Source organism: Amia ocellicauda, chromosome 19, assembly GCF_036373705.1.
Source record: "Amia ocellicauda isolate fAmiCal2 chromosome 19, fAmiCal2.hap1, whole genome shotgun sequence".
Taxonomy (NCBI): Eukaryota; Metazoa; Chordata; class Actinopteri; order Amiiformes; family Amiidae; genus Amia; species Amia ocellicauda.
The window spans coordinates 1,172,903-1,187,395 of NC_089868.1; the positions used below are offsets into that span (position 1 = coordinate 1,172,903).

General features: G+C 39.2%; 1 protein-coding gene across 1 annotated transcript; it reads right to left on the reverse strand.

Annotated features, from left to right (window-relative positions):
* Positions 1 to 1,014: 1,014 nt before the first annotated feature.
* Positions 1,015 to 13,157, reverse strand: LOC136714860 (retinoid isomerohydrolase). Its single transcript, XM_066692485.1, has 14 exons — positions 13,053 to 13,157; positions 12,146 to 12,228; positions 11,598 to 11,748; positions 10,124 to 10,231; positions 8,694 to 8,835; positions 8,434 to 8,581; positions 5,681 to 5,762; positions 5,342 to 5,474; positions 3,818 to 3,957; positions 3,426 to 3,555; positions 2,858 to 2,972; positions 2,415 to 2,509; positions 1,843 to 1,954; positions 1,015 to 1,593 (listed from the first exon to the last, which is right to left on the reverse strand). The coding sequence occupies exons 1-14, from the start codon at positions 13,061 to 13,063 to the stop codon at positions 1,445 to 1,447; spliced, it is 1,599 nt and encodes a 532-aa protein (XP_066548582.1). The 5' UTR covers positions 13,064 to 13,157; the 3' UTR covers positions 1,015 to 1,444.
* Between the last annotated feature and the right edge of the window lie 1,336 nt (positions 13,158 to 14,493).

A 14,493-nucleotide genomic window follows, 5' to 3' on the forward strand; every position in this document is an offset into this window, starting at 1 on the left:
AATGCAGAAGCGCCAGCTGCCTGTGAGAGTGTGTGCTTTCCGTAACCCTGTCTTTGTAAGAAATTCTAGTTTCAGTATGTTCTGACGTGTAACAGTACAGGTGTGCTGTACAGTGGCCTGCTCATTTTGTGTTTTAGTACTCCTGCAGGAAGAACAATGCTCCTCTGTATGCACTTCTGTACCTAAGGTTCATGTTGATTTTCAAAATGATTTTATTCACAATGTATCCACCACTAAGCCCACGTCTACCTTTCCAATGATTCACCTTACTGTTCTGTTTTTTGTTTTATTATTACTACCATATTAGGATGTTATAATTACCATTATTTTATATAGTACAAAATACACTTAGATGAATTAATGACAAAGTGTATAGATGACACAATGTGGCAGAAACAAAACAACACAATGAATAAATTATTACTGAAATCAATTTGTGATGGAAAACCAAGTTCCACATAAAAACACACACTAGGAAATGAACCAGGTCCGTTTTTATATGGGTATGAATAAACCATATTGTGAAAAATGAATTGGATACTTTTACAGATGAAATGTGCAGTGCATTTATACTACATTTGAGTGCATTGGACCCCTATGGTATGCTACTAGAGTCCCCTTCCAATGGAATGTGTCTATGTATAGGACAGTTTGTAAAAAGTAACTAAGCTTTTACTCGGGTGTTCCCTCTGATGAGTAAAACAAAACCAAATTAGTTTTTGTTTTTCCCCTTATTCTTGGAACAAAGGGGAATGTCATTTAGTTCCTAAATCCATGACTAAGATTAAGCTTATTTGACGCGTAATTCAAATGGAATCTGGGTTACTGGAACTCCTTTAAATCTCTTGCCCCTGTTTGTGACTAAAACTTTTCCAAAGAGTTATTTTTCAGGCCACACCTCATCCTTTGTTATAGGGGGGAGGAAAAAAAGAAAGGTGCAGGCAATTCCCAGGTCCTTCATCGTAAAACTGCATTAATTCAGACAAATTAAAATGCATTTCACACACCGAAAAATAAACTTTCATTTCTAGAGATGTTTATTCTTGCATGCTTAGAATAGAATAGAACTTCCTGCATTGCCTCCTTGTGTTCTGGCACCAAGATGCACAACTTGCACCATATCCTTTAACCGAAATAGCTGGAACAACACTTTCTTACAATTGACATTGCTAGCTTGTCTCTCTTTATGCATACAGTTAGTTTGGAAAACAAAATGGCAATAGGAACAATCAATCAATAATGATAATAAATGCACTGCAGGGAAATAAAGTGGAATAAATTGTAATATGTTGCATGTATGTATGCAGCAAAGAAGCACTTTTTACATGTACAGGTAATTTGTCTGATGCTTGTTAGCACCGTAGTGAGCAGAGACTACTTTTTGTCCATCTTCATGAAAAACCGTTATGAATTATTTGAAGTTCTGTGTAGCATTTCTGTGGTCCTAGGGTTTATACATGCCGTGGAAGGTCACTGGTATGATGACTTCAACCTCGGCCCGTGCAATTTCAGTCAGATCCTTGGCATTCAATATCAGCAGGTAGCCTGGTCTCTGTGCAGCTCCAGGATTCACCACTATTGTCAGGATAACCCCTGAAATAAACCAGACATAAGTGATGAAACATATAAACCTCTGAGCTGAGGATAGTTTGGATCAAAATCATATACCTCTACACCCTTCATTTCACACCATGTTATTCGGTGGTAATAAACACTGTTCACTGTTCACTGTTCACAGTTGGGTGAACAGATTCAGCCTAGAGAAACTGTTCAACTGTTCATTTCACACCATATTGTTGCGCTGTAAACAGCTGTTGCTGCTGCACAGCCTTTCAGCCTTACCATCATCTTCCTCTACCGCATCAGGAGTTTCCACAAAGATAGGCTCAGATGGGTAGGAATCTGGTTCCTGCCAAACCCATGTTTCCTTGGTCTTCACATTCAACTTGCAGATCTTGGAGACAACCAAAAAAAACAAGAGGAAGTCAAGAGTCTAACGACTACTGCTTCAGTTTAACTCTGAAGGACTTTGAGTGCAACCACAGAACTGCCCCATATGGAAAACTTTTTTTTTTTTTTTTTACATATTTAAAATACAGTGTACTTATACAGTGTATCAATGAACTAATCTGAATGCAATAAGATGAATTGCCTGTTTCAATACAATGAACACTGAATAAGAATGATACATTAATGCACTAATAGTGATAGTTAATATTCTATTAATGCATTATGCCTTCCCATTAGGTGTGCAGCTCTCCAAGCTATCGGTAAGCATAAGGACTGTTGGGTCAGTGTTAGTTAAACCATGTAGGTCACCTTGAATAAGGCTAAATAACTTATATACTACTACTGCTACTTACAATAATATGACTGCAGAGACATATTCTCTATGGTAAGAGGTTGGTCCCTACCCTGTCGGGAATAAAATGGTTCAGCCCCAGTCCATAGGCATAGGTGTAGTTCTTTCCACAGAACTTCTTGTAGTTGATCTGGGGGAATTCAAAAGCTGCAGGAGAAAAGAAAATCAGCACTGCTGTGTTTTGTTGAGAGCTGGAGTATATCAGTCTCTACTCTGCAAAACTTCACAAACAGAGTAAACAAATTGAGTCAGGGAGTCAGTGGCATCACAGTCAACATCTACCCACAACCCCAACCCTACTGGAAACTCTAGCTAGAGCCAGCAAAAGCATATCCAGAATTGGAGACAAGCTGGACACGAACCACAGCATGTATCCTGCACTCTCTGTATAAATATCTATTGGATGCAACACTTCTGAGCCTCCAGGAAAATTTTTTTAACAAGAGTAGTTCCTTCCCTTCTGAATGGCCCATCAACTGACTGCACACAGCCTACCTTGGCGAGGTCCAGAGAACAGGATTTCAGGCTCCAGCCACACTGTGCCATCTGACCACATGGTGGCTGTGGCTGTTGTGTATGGCAAGGAGATCAAATTCTTGCCCTGCTCCTCCTGCAAAACACAAAATAATAATAAAGTGGCCAGCATTTCACCCATCATGTCAACAGTGCATGGACTCCTTTTATATGAAATTCTACATGTTTGCTTATGCTTTCTTCATTTCAAGGGCATCTCAGACAGAGATTCAAGGTTTGGTATGTACAAAGACCACTACCATAAAGCACGGCAAATATTTTATTATATTGACCTTTATTCTAAATTTGAACTTTCATTTTTTAAGGATAATGTATTCTATACTGGAATATGGAAATATTGGAGCTATGTTCTCCTGTGAAGACCTGGCTGAATCCCACAGAGGTCTGGAAGCCTCAGGGCTTGTGTATACCCAAAATAGGCCGGCTAGCATTACAAAGGGAATGACTGCCTATCAAATGGATTTTAATGGAGAGGTTAAGTAGAATCCTGGGCTATATAATACAAGTATGATCTGGGGAAATATCCTACCCTGTTTACATCAAGAGGAAGCACGTATCTTCTGACTTCCGGCTGAGGAGCCATCATGGCCTGCTTCTTTACCTCATCCCAGTTTTCCCGCAGGTTTGCCAGGTAGAGATAGTTGTACACAAATTCAAACCTAGAGGGAACAGAGGGAGTCATTTCTGTAAACCTAGAGTATATGTTTTTTTGTTCAGCCTCAACTCTTAATTACTTCATTGAGACACTTAGACATTGTTTCCAGGTTGTGAGTAGGTAGGGATATAAAAGGACCTCCAAACACTATAGGCCCTTCAGAACCAGGGTACCCCACCACTGGCTTAAGTGTTCAGACAGCAGACCCGGTTGACACATGTGAATTTCTCAGGGCTTTAGACACATTTAGATACATTGCACCCTACCCTTTCCAGGTGCACAGGTCCACTACTATAAAGCCATCATCTTCATAGCAGTTGATGTGATGAAAGAGGTTAATTGCTGAAGTCCGGAATTTCACCTTCTGATATTCTCCAGTTTTCTTAGTGGCCAGATGAAACCATGTCTGGAAAATGAAATTAAATCTGTTTTTGGTAATTCATACAAGGGATAAACATTCAATTTCATTTTTTTTTTTCAATATACGCCGATCAGCCATAACATTATGAACACTGACAGGTGAAGTGAATAACACTGATAATCTCGTTATCATGGCAGCTGTCAGTGGGTGGGATATATTAGGCAGCAAGTGAACATTTTGTACTCAAAGTTGATGTGTTAGAGTAGGAAAAATGGGCAAGCGTAAGGATCTGAGTGACTTTGACGAGGGCCAAATTGTGATGGCTAGACGACTGGGTCAGAGCATCTCCAAAACTGCAGCTCTTGTGGGGTGTTCCTGGTCTGCAGTGGTCAGTACCTATCAAAAGTGGGCCAAGGAAGGAAAAGCGGTGAACCGGCGACAGGGTCATGGGCGGCCAAGGCTCATTGATGCACATGGGGAGCGAAGGCTGGCCCGTGTGGTCCGATCCAACAGACGAGCTACTGTACCTCAAATTGCTGAAAAAGTTCATGCTGGTTCAGATAGAAAGGTGTCAGAACACACAGTGCATCACAGTTTGTTGCGTATGGGGCTGCGTAGCCGCAGACCAGTCAGGGTGCCCATGCTGACCCCTGTCCACTGCCGAAAGGGCCTACAATGGGCATGTGAGCATCAGAACTGGACCACGGAGCAATGGAAGAAGGTGGCCTGGTCTGATGAATCATGAGTTCAAGGTGGACTTGGCCTCCAAATTCCCCAGATCTCAATCCAATCGAGCATCTGTGGGATGTGCTGGCCAAACAAGTCCGATCCATGGAGGCCCCACCTCGCAACTTCCAGGACTTAAAGGATCTGCCGCTAACGTCTTGGTGCCAGATACCACAGCACACCTTCAGAGGTCTAGTGGAGTCCATGCCACGACGGGTCAGGGCTGTTTTGACGGCAAAAGGGGGACCTACACAATATTAGGCAAGTGGTCATAATGTTATAGCTGATTGGTGTATAAATATGTTATGGAAAATGTCAAAAGTGGTTTATGTGAAATGTCTTTCCCCCCACAGTATGAATCTTAGACAAATACTGTCCCATATAAATGAAAAGTCCAATGTATTTTTTGCTCACATATAAAAGCCGAACAATTAATATTTTAGAGCATTGTTTTCTATTGTTTCTGTGAGCTGTTTAATCTTTCAAGCCATCGGTTTCCTTTCACATTGAAAGTGAGAAGTACGAACAGAACAGCAAAAACTGATGACATTACAGATGATAACCATCTGTTGGCAAGCAAACAATGTTTACTGACATTTTTGGAAGCTGAGGAAAACCTGGTCTACCTGTAGGCCATCCAGCCATGGGAGAACTTATCCAATTTATTAATTCTCCCTTGCAGCCTACATTGTGACAGACTCACCCCCATTGTTTCATTAGACTCAAAGCAGTCCATATAGTTGGCCCCTCTGATACTCCAGGCACCCAGAAATTTCAGCAGGTGGATTTTCACCGGTGTCTCCACAAAAACAAAGTAGTTCTCGGTCATACCAAAACTGAGAAGAAATAAATAAATAATGGTAACAGGCTCACCAACACAAATTATCTGACATGTTTCTTGTCTATATAAATACTGTTTCAAACATGTTTTAAATGTAAGTGTTTATTATTATTGAAATATATTCTTGAATATAAATTCCTGTTGTTGTCAGAAACTGTGCTCCCATGCAGTACCAATGTGGCGGAGAGCTCTCTGACCAACCTGTGCACATAGGAGGGCTTGAACCGGTCACTGCAGGGGATCTGCACCACCACCTTCATCTTGTCGATGGGATCCGATTTGTCTGGAAGCAGAATGGCATGTGTGGGTATAATCTGGATTAACAACCAGTTGCCTTAGGGAGGTGTTCTTCAAATCCAGACTTCAAGGACCAGTGTCCAGTTGTATAAAATAATGTATCGAATAACACAGATATTGAATACAATAGCTTTTCCTGTAACTAGTGTATTGGCTTCAATGTGCCATGCTACTTTGTGTAACATCCTTAAATATAAGACACATTCAAGGGAAATTTGAGGGGATTTTGACTGAAGTTGTTTTATGCAACTGGCTTCAGAAAATTCTCAATTGGTAACAGGAATTAATTATTTATTTAAACAAACTAATTAAACCCCTTTCTTTTCATACAGGTGATGACTGAAAACCTGCTGGACTCTGACACATGTATAATTTCTCCCAAAATAAAGTAATACATACAAAATAATCTGTGTAAATAAATTGTTAAATTTGAATTTTAAAATGGGTTCTATCATGTCAGTGTTATGAGAACCAATCAGAATATTTGGCAACATTTGAAAACCCAAAAAGGAAGGCTGCAAAAAAAGTTCAGGATTTTATCTTTTTAATTGTTTGAAAGATCATTGGTACATTACTTCCACTAGCTGGAGAAATATATTCTTGGCAACTGTTTTTTTCATGTATAGCTGCAATTTAATGCAAAAGGACAGTTTGCATTGTAGCGTTATGTTGGGTGTATTTTGATAAGAGCATTTTAGCTCTGAGCTGAAGCACTGATCTAAAGAAGACCTCTCCCCCCAAAGTTATCAGATTTCCTTAACTCATCAGCTTGGAACTGGTTTGCATCAAAGTGACAGTTTTGGGGAGGATGGCACCAAGAAGAGGCCAAATAGTTTGGAATCCTGCTATGAGATGTCTGGAGAAAGGGGCACTCTTTGAAGTGGACGAGAGCCGAAATCCCGACATAGAGCTACGAACCCGGGCCAACTGGCATTTCCAAAAGATGGCATGGATTGACATCAGTCATAAATCAAGCCCCCCTCCAATAGGACACTGGGGGCTGAAACCGAAATCCAATCTCAAAAACTCAAGAACCAATCACCTATTGATCTGACAGACGTATAAAGAACAACGCACGGCCTCTCTCTCTCTCTCTCTCTCTCTCTCTCTCTCTCTCTCTCTCTCTCTCTCTCTCTCTCTCTCTCTCTCTCTCTCTCTCTCTCTCTCTCTCTCTCTCTCTCTCTCTCTCTCTCTCTCTCTCTCTCTCTCTCTCTCTCTCTCTCTCTCTCTCTCTCTCTCTCTCTCTCTCTCTCTCTCTCTCTCTCCTGAACCAGCAGCTCAACCTGTAGCTCTGTTGCCAGAACCGGAACCAGAAACCAACCAAGTCTTTGCCGGCAACAGAAGAGTTAAACTGGGAGAAGGAGATTGAGCCGTACGAAGAATTATTTTAAAGGACTTTATTAAATAAAGAACTTTACAGACTGCGCTGCCCGCCTGTGCCCACCTGATCAGTGGAGTGAATACAGCTGGACAATTGACTAAGTCGACTGTATACGAAAGTGTCAGTCATTTAAATAGCTATTTGAGTCTTAAGAAACTTGACCCTTGGAACAAACAGGGCCCTGCTTTCCTCAAAGACTTTGTCTTCAAGTAACTACGGTGGAACCCTGCTTACAAAGAAGATTTTGTGCACAACCTTGGAGCCTTCAAACAAGTGGAAAATCTGTTTGGAAAAGACTTTACATTCGCGAAACCCCAACTTCCAGGTGCATCGACTGAGTGGAAGTTCTTGGACAAAGCCGAACCGGACTGCCTTTGTTCCAAACCACACGGACCTCGTGCCATGTGCTGTTATCTGAGCCCGAAGCCAGAGAGGCCTCTCTGCGACGAAGTTCAGATAAGTTTAACAGTTTGGAGTTCATGATTCATGACATTTGAGAAATCAATTAGAAATGTTAATCTGTGATTCATAACTCTAGAATGTGTAATATCATTTAGTTTTCTTAAATATAAATGTATGTTGCATTAAACTGTTTTGTTGATAATTTTAGAAATAAAATCTGTCAACGCCGAGAAATATCTTCTCATTCCTGTTTAACTGTTTAATCTGAAATTGACACAAGTTAATAGACATTAGATTATTGGTGGCCCTGCCTATCCTTAATCATTGAATAATAATCAGTACTTAAACGTAAATGAGACTGATATATATATAACGAGAAGTTACCTGACATAAATACTAACCTGCGTAGTTATTTAATGTCTGACTAACAATACTAATGAGAGACTCACCTTCGTCTTACTAACCGGTATTGTAGTCAATGTGTTTATAACCTTTTTTGTTGAACGATTTGTGTGATATATGCGATCCCATGGTCTTTGATTTGGTCACGGAAGTGATTTGTCTTTGATTTGTTGATCTAGAGTTGAATTTTAATTAGTTTTCCCTTTTGTATAATTAGTGTAGTGCTACATTTAGTCTTTGTTTTTGAATAAATTTGACAATTTATATCTTTGGAATTGGTGTCTGCGTCCAATTATTACAGAAATTGAGTTCTACAAGATTCCAGGATTCGTGATAAGGTGATACTATAAATTCACTTCTTTAATTGAAATGTATAAGTGTACCTTACGCTACAGCATACTCATCTGAAATTGTGATTGGTCTACACAGATTACCTTTGTTACAGAATAGTAATTTTAATGTTCAAACACACCTTTCTGGGTAGGTGGGATGGAGACAATGTTGTAGGCAATGGACATGCCTTTGCCAAAACAGTTTCCAATGTTATACACTGTGCCATCTTTCTCAATGTGTGGATGGGCTGTCACCCCATTGATGGAAACATAGTTGCACAGGTCCACCTGGGAAGACAGACCATCAAGCATAAACTGGGGGAATAACTGTCACAATCACACAAACAATGTAGACACTTTTCAAATTTAAAATGAGTCATACAAGACAATTAATAATTACCTTTGCAATTGTTTCCAGAGTCTCAGGGTTGACTTTTGTAATGTAGTTTGTTTCTGTGCAAGCGTAAAAGTCCTCTCCTACAGGATACACATTTACCAGGGCATTGTCTGTGACCTCAATGCCTTTGAAGTAAGAGAAAAACCTAAAACACAAGCAAAGCAATGCCAATGGGAGTTAGCTCATGTCCGTTTATCCTGGGCCTTTTCGAAGGTCTCCCAGGAAGCATTTGTTGATGTTGATGTAATTATGCAAAAGCAGATTTTTTAAGACTTTGATTCTCCTCCTTTCTGAGAATGACATTTGTTGTATATTAACTCAATGCATTGGCGATAAGTACTGTATTAATTGGAAGTGTATTCCCCCCTTCTCCAACTGAGACCAGGCTAAATCATAACAACTGGTACCTTACTCCTCCAAGTCTACTCCAAAGCCTTTCAACTCTAGGGCCCTTCAATACTCCCTCTCTCTGTATTTTTTTTATTTTTTTTTATCTGGAGTTACCATTCATGGGAATGTGCAATGAACTAACAGCTGGATTCTTGTGTAATAAAATGATACTTGCTATTGCTTAACAGCTGGATTCTTGTGTAATAAAATGATACTTGCTATTGCTGTGGAACCATTTTGATTGAGGCCTTCATGAGCCATTTGCTGAAGCGCTAAAGCTAATTAGTCACGTTCAGGCAGGGGATCCGTGCATCTCATCAAGCAAAATATCAGAGAGGGACGTCACATAAAGCCTTTAAAATACTTGAATAATTAAAGAAAGGTTCTGTCTGTTGACCAGGCGAGTTCCTATGAATTCCAACTCCAGCCCTCAAGACTCCAGAATCTTTGCCAAACCCAGGAAACTGTGTGTACACCTTTGCAAGAGAGTGGCATAGCCTAGATTCAAACCAGCAACCTCCAGACTTCCAGACAAGTACCAGTTTCCATTATTTATAAGTGCAGTACTGCTGGCACTTAAAGGGCTCCTGACACATAAAAAATATGTAGTCGTATTAAGATCCTGTCATGTTTGCCAGCTTTATCGCATTGTGGAGCCCAAAAAATAAGAATAGCTCAAGTCTTGACTATGGAGCAGCTGGACCCTACCTTTTGATGGATTCCTGAGGGACACCAATACCTTAACCAACAATGTATAAGCACCGTGGAAAATAACATTGTATTCATTTACAAAGCTGAGTAGTCAATATCAAATGCATTTTGGGGTGAAAGGTTTTCTGAGGTTGTGAAAGTGTTAATTATTTTCATGGGTGCTTATACATGGCTGATTATGGTATCTACTCACATCACAAGAGGAACGCCCAGGAAAGCTAGTTTCTAGTTACTCTCCGGAGCAGTCGTGACTTCTTTGTCTTTTAATCTTAACGCCATAAGCCAGACTTAATCTCAGGAGCCCTTTAAGGATTTAATGAAATACAGCCAACCTGGAGAAAATGTTCTTGCAGGGATCAGGGAAGGCGAAGGTGCCAAACTCAGTGATGACAATTCTCTTCTCGGTCATTGCTCTCACGTATGTATCTGTTCTCAGAAATCTGGAAAATAAATGTAAGAGATGACTGAAAGAACACATTCTCCCTCAAAGTAAAAGTGTGTTAAAGAGAGAAACTTTCAGCTTCAAATAAAAAAAATGAAGCTGGAAGTAAATGCCCTTGTCTGGTTACTAAAAGTAATTCCATACCTGCTTTTTCTTGAAGCAAAATAATTATAGAAAACTAGTTTCAATTACAAGTTGGTTATTTCATTCTAGAACTCAACTAAGTGCCTTCTATCTTCTACATAAATTATTCTGGCCACTCCATCTTTATTGTTAGCCAAGTTATTTTGTGGACTTGTTGCTGCCACTACAATATTTTCAGCTTTCAAACATTCGCATCATCAGCATATCCGACTCGTTTACTAGCTGGAATAGAGTCTGGGGCCATGCTCTTCACTTTCTCTTCTTGAGGGTTGGAGCGTACCTGGTTTACTTTCCACCTCTGCTCATGATTGGGGAATGACATTACTCACTCATCTGATCTGAAGTCACTGATGGTGATCATTTAAAAAGAAGCATCAAAAAACTGTTTGCATTGCGGTCCTCAAGGAGTGTATTTGATGGAAATTGATACATTTATTTTACATCATCGAGGAGGAGCAAATGAAAAAGGAAAATCCCTATGGCAGAAATGCACAGCTGACCCCATTTTGAGGATTCTCACCATGTGAGTATTTAAGTAAAGCATGTGGAAACTGATATATATCCACAGCGGCATTAGCCTATTAAAGAATCCAACCAGATAGTTAAACAAAATAGGCCTCTCTTAAATCATGCCATCTCTGTCTGTGACCTTTGTCCTCCTTCCTTGTCTTGGTCATATGAAAAGACTACAACAACACAAGCAGCTCCCTTCATGGATGCCTTGATAAACTGGATTAGATGTGGCAGTGATTAACTTTCAGTTGGATTTTCCAAATCTATGCGAGGAAATTTGCTAATTTGCTACAATCACATCTATGAGAGGGCTTCCCACTTTCTCCACAGAAAAACAAGTCATGAAATAAGGCAAAAACAACTATGTAATGGCAGTTTTGTACTACTAGCTAAAATCGCAACAGCTAATTACATACAAATGGCAGCTAAAGCCTTGTTATGTACTATTATATGTATAAGGGAATCATTACTAATTGAAACATATGAAAACAAGATCAATTCAAATGCAAGATTAGAAAGAGAAAATAACCAGGTGTTGTCACACAATAAACAAATCTGTACCAAATTTTCCACAAGACAATTTCACTGCACTTAATCAACAAAACAAATATTAAAATATGACTTAGAGAGAGAGAAACAAAATCCACATAGATGTAATTTCTATACCACTCCTTGGGAGAGTGGGTTGATGTGGGGCTCCTTCTTACTTTCGGTGGTAGGTGACTTGTCCATTCTTGAAGTCAAACTTGTGCAAGAGGGCTTGGCCATCAAACAGGTGATAAAATGGCTCGTCCCCAACCTCAAACAGACCAGGCCCCAGTCTCAGCAGACTACCCTTTATCCAAGGAGGAATTCTTCCTGAAGACACAAGAAAGACACCTTTCACCAGTTTCTAAAAATGACATTGGTTGAATTCACTGCAGACCTCAATTGGGACCCATTTAAAAAGCACACATTTGTTTACTTGCCACACAGTGGAAACAGTCCATAGTGGAGTTAGAACAGTGAATTTTGTAGATGTTAGGTGTAGTTAGTTTTTTCTTTAAAATATATGGTGCAAATGGCAAATTACATTCATTGGTATGTATATATGTCTTATACTATAGAACAAATTTCCAGAGTTCTTTCTTTATTGCAATAAAGTATTTTAATGAAGCAAGGCAATTTGTTACACATTCATCCATGTCAATAAAACAGAGGTAAGCAAAGGTGTACGAAAGAGAATATATTGAAAGGACACAGGCAGTGAACACACCTGTAACCTGGGCTGGAATTGGTTCTGAAAGTTCCTCCACCGTCTCAAATATTTTCTTGTAGCCACCAGCGGGATGTTCAACTCTGAAATCATTAACCGCAGAGCACTTGTATTGATGCATGAAAAGGACTAAGACATTTCTGACTGCTTTGGAAGATATACATATTTAAAATCTAAAACTGCTTGGACTAAAACTAAAACTAAAATATTGTATTATTGTTGTTATTAACTTGTATAGTTTAGGAGTAAGTCCTTGATTCTTTTCTCTGACACCAATGTCAACAAATATTGTACTGCCAAGTTTGATCAGAATAACAGCTGAGCAATGTAAGCATATAAAAACCTAAAAAAACAAGAGACTACTAAGCCCTGTTTTAGTCACGTGGTTGAAAGAAAAAAAAAAAGTGACTGCAAGTTTACTTTGGTCACCATTTTCACCGCAGTTTAACTAAGCTTACCATGGTTAACCCTATTTTATCATTAACATCTTTATAACTCTTACAGATACAGTACTTCAGTGGACTAATCATTTAGAAATGGGGAAATTTAAGTAAATCATTCCAAAACCACAGCCAGAGCCATAATGCTTCGAACAGTTACATTGAATTGTTCATTTTAAGTCACTCTCTTCGTAATCTCAAGACCTGCAAAAAACAAATTCCTTCAAAGAATTACATTTTCCTAGCAAGAAAAATACTTTCACTGGTTGAGGGGGAAAGAAAAAAAGTGCTGTTTGCTAATAAACTCAGCATATTTCCAAGGCTGCATGAGTCTCTGCCTATGCCCCACCCCCACATTTAAAATATATCATTCTAGCTGCCGAGACATTTAAATATTATGAAATGAAATCTCTGAAGTATTCTGTGAACTAGTACTGGAGGACTGAAGAAAGGAAAGGCACACTCACCGGCTACACATTTTTCCTTTCCTTTCACAGCTCAGTGTTCCTCTGATGTCTGAAAGGAAAACTTTAGTTGCGTTGGGGGCAAATCCTGGGTATATATACACACAGAATTTCCATCCAAGGAAGAACTCCGGTGACTGAAAGGAGCTTTCCAGCCAATCAGGCCGTAGAAGAACAAGAATTCCTTTGTGCCCAGATTCTGAAGCTTTTCTAGTCAAGCTTGGCTTAAAACACAATACACCTCTTTCAACCTGATTTTGTTTCTCTCTTTAATTAAGAACAGAATCAAGAGAACATTTCAAAGCATGTTGCAATGAAAGGAAAACAATTCTGATAGTTACAATGTTTAAAATGTTTCTATTAAAATCTCTATTATAGATTGGGGGAAAACGTGGTTTCTTAAAATTGACCTTTTAGCTGCTTACTAAGTACCCAACCAGAGGATTCTCAATGTATTCTTACTACGAGCACTGAAAGGAAACTCTAGTTTTATGTTATTGTTTTCTGAAAGCATCATTGTTTGAATGCATCAGGGATAAAATATTAGTTTAGACTTTATCAGGAAAAAAGTTTTGCATTTTGATGGCCGGATGCATACTAAATACAAGCATTTGAAGACATTGCATGGCAACATTCTAACTGAATATGAAAGATAAAATACAAAAATTGGTCATACAAGATGGTTTCCTGTTCAATATACCAATGCTGAACTTCTACAGTTCAGTAGAATTTTATCGTTTGAAAGTTAGGAAACATTAATTAATACCACGTGCAAGAAGGATTTTTCGTTTCACATCGTTTTGTTTTGTTGTTCTGGAGTAAATCTGTTCACTAATGTCCTTTAACACCAGAATAATCCAACAAGAAAAAGGCTTTTGAGATTACCAGTGACATGCACTCGGACAACAACTATATTGTTTAAGCAAACTCTCCTGGGAAAGGCTGGACTTCGACATGCTTGCTGCCCAAGAAATGTCTTTTAATTACCATACTATTATATAAAAAATATACAATTGTACCACTCTATCAGCTTGTCCACTCCCCTTATGATACAAACATGCTTAGTGTAAACATACATCAATTGATAATTGGTGGCCACTTATTCTAGAGACTTGTTTTTATTTTTACTATCTTAATTTAGGATATTTTTTTAACATGGAAACAATATTCTTAATGGTCAGGTGCTATCAAACCAGCTTCAGAGCAAGCTGCCACATACGTTTGGATTTACTTTATTTTGAGTGTTATACTTATTTAATCTACGTCAAGGGTGGCATGGGCAAAGGTTTAGGGGGAATTGTCACCCCCAATATGGAGAGCATCAATTTGTTTCTCTAAATCAGGGGTTCCCAAACTGTGGCCCGGGGGCCAAATGTGTCCCTCGTGGATGTTTGGTGTGGCCCCCCAAAGCCAACCTTCAACCCCCTCTTTTCCGAACCTGTTA

What these genes read in the sequence shown, in the direction of transcription:
- LOC136714860 (XM_066692485.1), bottom strand. An exon ending in TGCAAGAACATTTTCTCCAG is followed by an intron (nt 8,836 to 10,123) that starts GTTGGCTGTATT and finishes CTTGTGTTTTAG; the next exon opens with GTTTTTCTCTTACTTCAAAG. An exon ending in CTCTGGAAACAATTGCAAAG is followed by an intron (nt 8,582 to 8,693) that starts GTAATTATTAAT and finishes CTGTCTTCCCAG; the next exon opens with GTGGACCTGTGCAACTATGT.